Source organism: Dermacentor silvarum, chromosome 10 (assembly GCF_013339745.2).
Source record: "Dermacentor silvarum isolate Dsil-2018 chromosome 10, BIME_Dsil_1.4, whole genome shotgun sequence".
NCBI lineage: Eukaryota > Metazoa > Arthropoda > Arachnida > Ixodida > Ixodidae > Dermacentor > Dermacentor silvarum.
The window spans coordinates 126,442,850-126,453,468 of record NC_051163.1 but is presented as its reverse complement, the minus strand read 5'-3'; the positions used below and the strand labels follow the sequence as shown (position 1 = coordinate 126,453,468).

At 51.0% G+C, this 10,619-nt stretch overlaps 1 protein-coding gene and 1 pseudogene across 1 annotated transcript; both read left to right on the top strand.

Annotated features, from left to right (window-relative positions):
- The first annotated feature begins 5,070 nt into the window (after positions 1–5,070).
- LOC125940587 (uncharacterized protein K02A2.6-like) lies at positions 5,071–7,692 on the top strand. The gene has a single exon (XM_049656944.1). The coding sequence runs from the start codon at positions 5,245–5,247 to the stop codon at positions 7,690–7,692; it is 2,448 nt and encodes an 815-aa protein (XP_049512901.1). The 5' UTR covers positions 5,071–5,244.
- Positions 7,693–9,455: 1,763 nt separating this feature from the next.
- On the top strand, positions 9,456–10,303 carry LOC125940889 (uncharacterized; annotated as a pseudogene).
- The last annotated feature ends 316 nt before the right edge of the window (positions 10,304–10,619 follow it).

The window sequence follows — 10,619 nt, the reverse complement described above, 5'->3', positions numbered from 1 at the left end:
CGTGTGCAGGTTCTACTTCTTTAGCGCTGCATGATTATGTGATTATATAAAGTGATGCTTCCTATGTGCTGTGATTGTTAAACTACCCGGCTATTTTGCGCTCTTTCGCCGTGTATTGGTGTTGCATTTTTGCTTCACTAGGGCTGGATCATGCAAATGTCATGTGGGGCAAAGCGATAAGTGTCTAGTGTCTGAATATCGACGTGTGTGCTCTAGGCAGACGACAACGACGATGGGAGCATTAACAGAATCCGTCTAGTTGGTCAGTGGGACTTTTCGAGGTCGAAGAAGACGTGTCTCTGTTCTGTTTTGTTTGAACAGGTTGTCCTGCTGTTCTTGAAGAACGTCTCCCTGTCTTTTGTCCGCGGTGTACCGCGATACTGGTGGAGGTGCTGGGTATTGACCTCGCCTGATGCTCCGGACTCCTAGGAGTCGTTAATCTAGCTCGTACGTATTGTCACCACTTACCACACCCGTGCATCGCTTCAGTCGTCGACTGCTAGGCCTTGCCCCGAAGTTCTCCCCTCTTCAACCACTTCTTTCCAAGAGCTCCACGCATCTGGCAATGGCCGAAACTAGCCCACCGCAAGCACCGCAAAGCAGCCGGTCTCCCAGACCTGCAACAGGTATTCGTTCTTCATCCGCTGGTTCCCGATCACTATCGCGGTGCAGCCTTCGAAGACATAGAAGACTTGCTCGACAAGTATGAGCGCGTCGCCCATATAAGCCAGTGGATTGAGCAGCCGAATTTCTCCCACACCTATTTCGCCTTTGACGACTGTGGCCGTACTTGTTACGAGAACCGTGAAGCTAGCCTAACGACATGGAATTACTTTCGGCGGAAAATCACATATTGTGCAAGAGCCGACCGACGCGACCGCGCACAGCAGTTGATGAGGCTAGGGATGCAACAACCCAATGAGTCGGTCACAATGTTCGCTGAAGACATGGCCCGACTCTTTCGCAGAGCCGACCCGAAGATGACCGAGGATAGGAAGTTGCGCTACCTCATGCTAGGTGTAAAAGAGCAGTTCGCGGGGCTTGTGTAGAATCCACCAGTCACCGTAGGTGAGTTTATCAAAGAGGCTACGGCTATTGAGGCAGGCAGTACGATCGACTGTCCACCAGCACCGCAATCAATGCCACCGCATTGACTCCGGAGTATCAGAGCCACTTGCGTGATGAGAAATTCACAGGATTCTGACGCCGACACTGGATGGACCCGTCGCGTCAATTGTCGAAGTGGTACGCGACGAAATCAGGTAGGCGTTCCCGGCTGCCGATCTTCAAGACCAACAGCGTCCCATGAGTTACTCCGCCGCTGTCCGATGTCCCCCACCAGTTACAACCACACCGCCGTATCACCAGCCTCCGACAGCTGCTCCTTGGTCGCCGCCGCAAGATGAGGCTTTGAGGCGCGTACCAGTTATGCCGATGCAGTCATAGCGCCAGCCGTCGTTCGCCGTGCCTTGGTCCACGCCGCAAAACGACCCTACGAGACGGCCGCAATTTTGGAGATCCGACACGTGGCGCACCGTCGATAACCACGCTCTGTGTTTTAACTGCGAAGGTGTCGGCCATATATCGCGCCATTGCTGGCATTGCGACGCATCATTTCAACCTGTTCATCCGTGGTCTGATGGTCGGGGTGCAAATGCCGACTCCATGCTACGCCGCGACGTCGCTGCTTTTCAGGGACTTCCCATAGCACACCCGAATGACGAATCCGTGCACAAGATAGTACCGATTCCAGACCGACATTTTGCCGCGACAATATATAACTATAAGGCGACTACACTTGTATTTTACGTCAGTAAAATACATGCCTTAACTTTCGTCTTCTTTTTTGAATGGTATACCTTCGGGTCTGGTGCCAAACCCTTCGTCTTGTATACATTATACTCTAACGCTATGGACCCTGCAAAGACGACGGTTCCCCTGCACTCCCACAAATACTGTTATCATCGGCGACTCACAAATGAAATATTTGCATCAGCACTTCGACCTCCGTTTGACTGGTACCCCTGCCTTCATCACGCAAATCGGCGCTTGCATTGTAGACGCAGCTAAACTGCTGGACTTTGTTCCCGCCACATCAACAACCCTTGGGCTTCACGTGGGTACAAATGATATTTTGTCTACGAGTGGTGCGACTGCCCTTCGAAGTTACCGGTCACTTTTGGACCAAATCATGCCGGAAATGTCTCACATATCCCAGATATATGCCAGCCTTGTCCTACCGAGGAACTTGAACCGTCGACGAGGGAGGTGTTAAGATTGGCATTTAGCACTGTTGTGCCCGGCGGTCTTCTAGACAAAGAATGCTTCACCGGCAAACCCGGAGTTACGGGATGCTGTTGAACCTGTCGAGCCTTCTGGACGAAATATGCATACCGGCGAGCGTGCCGCTATGAAGCGCCATTCACGCTGTATCACCTTTTGAACGCCAAAGAGCTGGTGACCAAGCATGCGTCACGTCAAGATGATTGACAAGTGGTTCTGTGTCGCGTTTTCGTCTGAGCTGATGAACGAGTCAGATTCTGTGACAGATCCCAAACTGTGTTATGGATCTTCGGTTTTGTAATATCGGCTAATTGCTGCAAAAAGCCTACGCTGACGACTTCGACTTCGTGGGAACAGCGCCGACCCAAGCTTCCCATGAAATTGCATTTGCGTTACAAAGAGGGCGGGTTGGAGCTCTGACACCAGAGGTGGAGCCCAGTGGTGGGGTGCTTCACCAGGGACGAGAGTTGGCGAACAGTGTGACGATTGTGATTGGCCAAAAAGAACAACATTGATTTTTCCCTACGAGAGAAAGGGGGAAAATGAAGTGCTTAAAAAATTGTCGCCGTTTCACCCGAAAGACGAAGCATCAATTCCGATAGCAAGCTAGTAGAGAGCTATACGGAGTAAGGATAGCAGTTTTATGAGCTGTATAAACTTGGACATGCAGCAGCGCCAGCAATGTGCAGAACTGTTGTCGACGCCGTAGGCGTTTTGCGCGCGTTCGCACCGAACGCGCGCAACGTTGGTGACTGCTGCCGGTGCCTCTGGGGGCGGCTCGGAGGTTTTCGACGAGATCAGATTGGTACACCCGTCGAGCTGCGTCGGAAATCTTACCCACCTTCTCGCCTCGCAACGTTTTTATATAAATACGCATTTAGTGCCACAGCTAAACGTCGCCTCCCCTCCCTCCCACCCGTCCCCCCACGTCCTTTCGCGCGACGGAAAAAGTCGCGTTTGCCCTCTATATATAGTGATTGTAAAGGAGGAAAGAGATGCTTAATTCTGCAGCCCTTGAGGGAGCACGGTGCAGAACGCGCGTTTGCTCTCCGAGGTGCGTTTGCTCGCCGTGAAAGCGCACGTCCCTCGCGCCCTTTCACTCGCACATACAGCGTCCGGAGCGCGGTGACGATTTCATCGCCGTTGACGTCATACGGAACCTCATGGCGACGGCGACGACAATGGCAGAAATCCGCTTTGGAGTGTCCATATAATTGCTATCGCACTAAAAGCAATATTGTGATAAACAATGGCCAGTAAAACGTCCAGAACCGAAGACACCGCTAAGATATGGCACATCTACATTGATGACACACACTCTTTTTGCGGCCAGTTTCGGTTTCAAGGATCCTGCCAAGGGGAACTAATTGTTCGCGTAGCTCCCAGATGAACTCCGCTATTCAAAATTTGTTGGTTGAGATAGGTAGTGTCGAGGACGGGCCCCAAATTGCTCATTTGCTGTAGCCACCTAGTTGTAGCATGGCTGAGTCACTCTGACGTCAACAGCCATTTTGTTAAAATCACGTGACCTGTTACGTCACAATTCTTTCCTATATGTACTTCGTTCCAACCGCAATAAACGTTGTTCGTCACCCGACTGCCGGCCCGCTTACATGGTGGCAGCGGTGCCTAGTCGAAATGGCCACGCCGCCAGCCCTTTTGCCGTCAACGATTTTGCCGCCGCCGAAGCCCCTGGACACATCGGGCAACGCCTGGCTTGGATGGAAAACTTGGAAGAGTGAGTTCACGCTATTTTCCACTGCTACCCAGTTGACAAAACAAGCAAAAGAAGTGCAAGCAGCCACGTTGCTAGTGATTATTGGCGAAGAGGCAAGGAAGGTATACAGCACCTTCACGTTTGAGGCAGAAGAGGACAAAAATAACGTAGACGTCTTAATCGCTAAGTTTGAAGAGTTCTACAAGCCGGAAACGAACTTGACCTATCATGAATTTCTATTTGGGTCCAGAAACCAAAGGGAAGGCGAACCTTTCAATGAGTGGCTGACGGAGCTACGAATGTTAGCCACAAACTGCGAATTTGGGCTAATGGAAGACCGGATGCTGCGCAGCCGTATTATTCTGGGTATTCGAGACAAGAGCCTGCAACAGAAACTGATTGCGGAAAACCCTTCCTACAAGAAGACTATCGATATTTGTCGGACACAAGAGCAAGGGAAACAGCAGTTTCGTGAAATCAGTGAAGCCGCGGAGACAGAGCAGGACAATGCAGTTAACGTAGTCGCAAAGAAAGGCGATGCCTGCGGTAGCTGCGGCTATCGCGCACACCGCGGCGAAAAATGCCCCGCCACCGGTAGAAGATGCAATAAGTGCGGAGGGTTTAACCACTTCGCCCGAGCATGCAAATCGGCACCGCCTTCGCGAAGCTTTCCCCATAAGAAGAAAGAACTACGGGAACTATGCGCAGACGACGATTTTTTTCTGCAAACATTAACGGTGAGCGCGGTTAACACAGACCACTGGAGCGCGACGGTAGAAATTGAAGGCCAACCAATGACATGCAAATTAGACACGGGGGCAAACTGCTGCGTCATTTCAAGGAGGGACGTCGCAAAGCTACCGGATCTACCAGAGCAAGCTTGCCGGGTTGCGCTAACAGCATTTTTCGGCCACAAGTCAACCGCCCAAGCAAAAGTGCGCCTGCGGCTTTCAGCCAATGAGAGGGTGGTCCCCGAAACATTTTACATCATAGAGCAAAATGTACCAGTGACTCTGAGCGGTTCAGTGGCCCAACGCCTTGGGTTTATCTGCCGGGTACAGCACATCGAGGTCGATGAACTTTACCCGCCCGCACAACCTTTTGCAGAAGTATTCTCGGGACTAGGTGAGCTCAAGGGCTACGAGTACGAAATAAAACTCAAGCCTGGCGCCGTGGGTGTCATCGTACCGGCTCGGAGAATCCCCGTGGCCCTGGAAGGCAAGACTAGAGCGGAACTTCAGCGTATGGAAGATCAAGGCGTCATAACAAAGGTAACTGAGCCTACAGAATGGTCCAGCCACATGGTTACCGTTGTTAAAGGAGACAAAGTTCGAATTTGCCTGGATCCAACGGCGCTCAATCAAGCCATACTCCGTGAAAACTATCCCATGCCAACGTTAGAGGATGTCGCTCCTAGGCTTGCCGGAGCAAAATTCTTTTCCACGCTTGATGCAGCTTCAGGGTTTTGGCAAATTCGGCTTAGTGAGTCGAGCTCCAAACTTTGCACCATGAGCACTCCGTATGGTCGCTATCGGTTTCTTCGCATGCCGTTTGGAATAGCTTCGGCCCCAGAAGTTTTCCAAGCAGCAATGCACCGTGTTTTAGAAGGCTTGTCCTGTGTGGCGGTTGTGATGGATGACGTATTAGTATGGGGCAGAACTAAAGACGAACACGACTACAGCTTAAAACTTGTGTTGTCCCGTTGTCAACAGCACAACCTTCGACTTAACCCAAAGAAGAGTGCGTTTCTGCAGCCGGAGGTCCGGTACCTGGGACACATCCTCACTACAGAAGGCCTACGCTTGGATCCGGAGAGGGTACAAGACATACTTGGAATGCCTGAACCATCGAACAAGAAAGAACTGCAAGTATTTCTTGGTACGATGAATTTCGTGCAGCGATTCATTCCCAACATGTCGGTAGTAACCGCGCCGCTTCGAACACTGTTGCGTAAAGATATTGCATGGGTTTGGACGGAGGCGCAACAAAAGAGTTTTGACACCTTGCGCCAATCCTTGACTAAAGCACCCGTTTTGGCTTTCTTCAACCCTAAAAAGCCTTTCGTTCTCTCGGTCGACGCAAGCCAATTAGGAGTCGGCGCAGTTCTAATGCAAGACGGCCGCCCCATCGCTTTTTCGTCCCGGTCCCTCACAGAGGCGCAGCAAAACTATGCACAAATCGAGAAGGAAATGCTGGCGATAGTGCATGGTTGCACGAAGTTTCACGACTACGTTTTTGGTCGGGCAGAAGTGATTGTAGAGACCGACCACAGGCCTTTGGTACCGATACTTAGCAAGCCGCTGCATCAGTGCCCCCTCCGGTTGCAACGCATGAGGCTGACCTTGCAGCGCTATCCGATCAAACTGGTGTATAAGCCAGGCAAAGAACTTTTTCTTGCGGATGCTTTATCGCGTTTTCCGAGCAAAGTGAGCATGTGCGAGGAAACTGATCAGTTTCAAGTCAATGTGCTGGAATTTGTTTCAGCCTCAGAAGCGCGTCTAAAAAGTATTCTCGCAGCAACAAACAACGATACCGTTCTCTCCCAGCTGCGGGAATATGCGCTGACCAGTTGGCCTGACAACAAGCACGAGGTTCCAGAAGTAATCCGCCCCTACTGGCCTTATCAGGAGGAGATACACGCACAGGATGGTCTTCTATTTCGCAGCAACAAGGTGATCATACCAAGTTCGATAAAAGCAGAAATATTGGCTCTTTTGCACGTTGCACACCCCGGTGCCGATAAGATGAAGGCACGGGCACGAAGCGTCATGTTCTGGCCCTGCATGGCAAGCGACATAGAGCAATTTTGCCGAAACTGCAAAGTGTGCCAGAAGCATCAGCCACGAAACGCAAAGATGCCGCTTTTGAGCCATGAAGTTCCAAACTTGCCCTGGGAAGCTGTAGGAATGGACCTATTCTTTTACGGGGGCCGACAGTTTGCCATTATTGTCGACTTCTATTCCTTCTTTTTTGAAATAAAGGAATTTCGCCACACCACTGCTAACCAGCTGAAGTCTTGGTGCGCCGAACTTTTTTCGGTTCATGGATTACCGCTTAAGCTGTGCAGCGATAACGGGCCGCCATTCAACAGCACAGAATTCAAAGACTTTTTATATGGGCTCGGCATTAACCACGTAACGTCAAGCCCATATCATCCACGGTCCAATGGTATGACGGAGAGGGCCGTGCAAGAAGCCAAAAAACTACTAAAGAAGTGTTCTCTTAGAACGCCAGATTTCCACATGGCTCTGCTTGAATGGCGTAATACTCCACGCGATGCTGTTTTGAAGTCCCCTGTGCAGAGACTGATGGGAAGGCAGACGAGGACCCTGCTGCCTGTACCCGCAAGCCACCTGGTGCCGGAGATTGTGCCCAACCGAGCCGTCCATAACCGTCTCCAGGAAATCCGCCAACGCCAGAGGATCTACTACAACCGCCACTCCAGGAACCTGCCACCCCTGTCTCCTGGCCAGAGAGTGACTGCATACGATACCCATGAGAAGACCTGGGCACCTGCGGTCTTTCTGAGGCCAGCTGAGACGCCGCGCTCCGTGGTGCTGAAGACTGAAGAGGGCCACGAAATTAGGCGCACTCGTGAACATCTGCGAGACGCGCCTTCACATCCCGAAGAGAATCCTTGTGCTGGGTCCGAACGACTAGACGACGCCCAGCCCGCCCAAGAGCTACGTTAGAAGCACAAGGCCACGCCGGGAGCCTTGCCGCTACCCCCAACCAGAAAGACCATTGTAATTATTTGCTTCCCTAAGAAAGGGAAGATGTAGCATGGCTGAGTCACTCTGACGTCAACAGCCATTTTGTTAAAATCACGTGACCTGTTACGTCACAATTCTTTCCTATATGTACTTCGTTTCCAACCGCAATAAACGTTGTTCGTCACCCGACTGCCGGCCCGCTTACACTAGTGTTGATAATTAGAAAGTTAGTTACCGTAACTTTACCAATTACGCACGTAAGTGCGGAAATTGCTGTGTATCTAGAGGCCGCCAATCCGTACACTCTAATGCTAAACATAACGTGACCAAGATATCTATTTCTCTAATTTTAAAAATTTGGTGCAGCTAAAAAAAACACCCTGCATACAGCCCTTCTAAGGAACGTTGACCAGACTTTGCAGCGATTTTTGAGTATGCACTCGGCCACCTAGAAGGAAAAGACAAATTATACTCCTAGGCGACTTCAACGCTCCCCACACCAATAGGGGATAACGACCAGATACGCCCAAAGGCAGAAACCTGGTAGAAATTACACACATATATGTTCTAGAGCTAGTAATCCTCCCAGACTAGACTAGGAAATAGCGTGCGCGGGGACACCAACCCGGACCTAACCTTCACGCTAAACATAGCGTATGGTCAATGAAGGAATTTAGACGACAATATTGGTAGTGATCACTATGTTATTAGCTATTTAATGACCACACCCCGGCTAAAACGCTGACCAAAGCAGGCCAAAGTCACTACACTAACTGGACGGTGTACAGAAAGTATCCAATGTCCATAATACACTCCAACACAATCGAGGATTGGGCAAGGGAACTCAAAGTCGCGCACAAAGCCACAAGAAACGTGTCAATTAACGCGAAAACCCCTGCAGTCGACCCACACCTGCTGCACCTGTGGGAGGACGGCACAGCTTAACCAAAGACTGGAAAAACAGAGACTTAACGGAAAATTTAGGGCAAGAATAGCAATCGTAACGGAACAAGCAAATGAGTATGCCAGACAGTTGCAGCGAAAAATTGCATTCAATTTTGCGATTCACTAAGAGGGACGCTGTCCACCTCTAAAACATGGCATATCTTATGTAGCATGATAGACCTGGACTCTACAAAAACAACAACTACGAGAACAATACGCAACCTAGTGGGTGAATACAAAAATAACACCGATACACTGATCCAAGTCCTCAGCGACAAATACATGAAAACAGGGGTGGGGGGATAGCGTAGCATCTCTCAGCTACAAAGGGCCAGCAAACGATCCTCTAGATGCGCCCGTTACGGTTGCGGAACTATATGCAGTGGCACATGACATCAGACGAAACATGGCACCCGGACAGGACGGCATCACGAGCGCAACGCTGCGCAACCTCAGCAATGAGCAACTCATAAGACTAGTCGACTACTTCAATAAGGACATATGGGAAACTAGTACAATTCCACAGCAATAGAAGGAAGCAACCATAGTCATTGTCTCTAAACCGGGAAAACAGAAAACTATTCAAAACCTGAGTCCCATATCACTTACGTCACGTCTCGGGAAGCTGTTTGAAAAAGTGATAATCACCGGGGTAATATACAAGACTTTCAAAGACGCCGTCGGGACGCCGTCTATTAGCCCGACTACACATCCAGCTCCCAACACTGACGGAAGAGCGCGTACGCATCCCCGAAGTCTGGAGATACGCCCTGCACGTGCGGCCTCTTCCGGCTAACATGGCACGTGACGACCACATTGGCAGGCGCCTTGCGCGGGCGGAGGCACTGGCCCGCCACTATGGGAGCAAACAAGGAATCTTCTACGTGGACGCCTCCGGCCTTCACCATGGGGGGTGGTAAACGGCCGCAGTCGTCCATGAAAACGTCGCGGTGAACGGCCTAACATTGAGAGCTCAAGACATAACACATGCGGAGGAAGTCGCCATCGCGCTAGCCGCCGCAGACCAGGACTCACGCGTCATCATCACCGGCTCGAGAGGGGCCTGCAGAAATATTGAACAGGGGTACATTCCTCTCATTGTATCTCGCATCCTTCAAAACAGTGACTACCTCGGGGCCCCCGCGACTCGAACTATCGTATGGGCTCCTGCTCATATGGGCCTCGAAGGCAACGAAACGGCAGACGCCGCTGCCCGCGCGCTCACTCTCAAGGCAACGACTTCAGACCCTTCCGAAATGGATCCCGCAACCAATCCGGCCCTCACTTTTAGAGAAATTGCTCAACTATACCAATTCGGCCGCGCAATTTATCCTAAGCCCTGTAAGGGCCTTACAAAGGTAGAGGAACGTACACTCCTCCGCCTTTACACCAAAACAGTGCTGAGCCCGGCAGTTTTAAATCACTTTGATCCTGCTTATACAGGAAAATGCCCGCCCTGTGCGCAGAAGTCGTCGGACATCTTCCACATGGTGTGGGCATGCCAATCAACCCCGAACCTCACCCCAAAACCAAACCCACGCGGGAGGACTGGGAAGCAGCCCTGTTCGGCTGCTCCGACCTGGCGAGTCAGAAGGCCCTGGTCGACCGAGCACAGGCCGCGGCGGCCGCCAATGCGCTCCTGTAATGAGGAGCCCACCTAGTGAGTGTGAGATGTGGCCCCCTCCGAGCCACCTCAAGCTTCTACCGTGTACTTTAAATAATGTTTTTCAGATAGACAGACAGGGTTAACCGATTATATCGAAAGGCAGAACCTCCTGTCGCTGTACATGTATGGCTTCGGCAAACATGTTGCGATGCAGGATGTTTACCTCAGACTCACAGACGAAGTAGTTAACAACGTGGCGATTGAAGAAGAAAACATAGTGGTGACGTTCGACCTAAAAAATGCATTCGACAATATGTCTCACAAGCTCATCATGGAGGAACTAGAAAAAATGGGG

Coding starts and splice junctions, on each gene's coding strand:
- LOC125940587 (XM_049656944.1), top strand. CDS start 5,245: ATGGAAGATCAAGGCGTCATAACAAAGGTAACTGAGCCTACAGAATGG.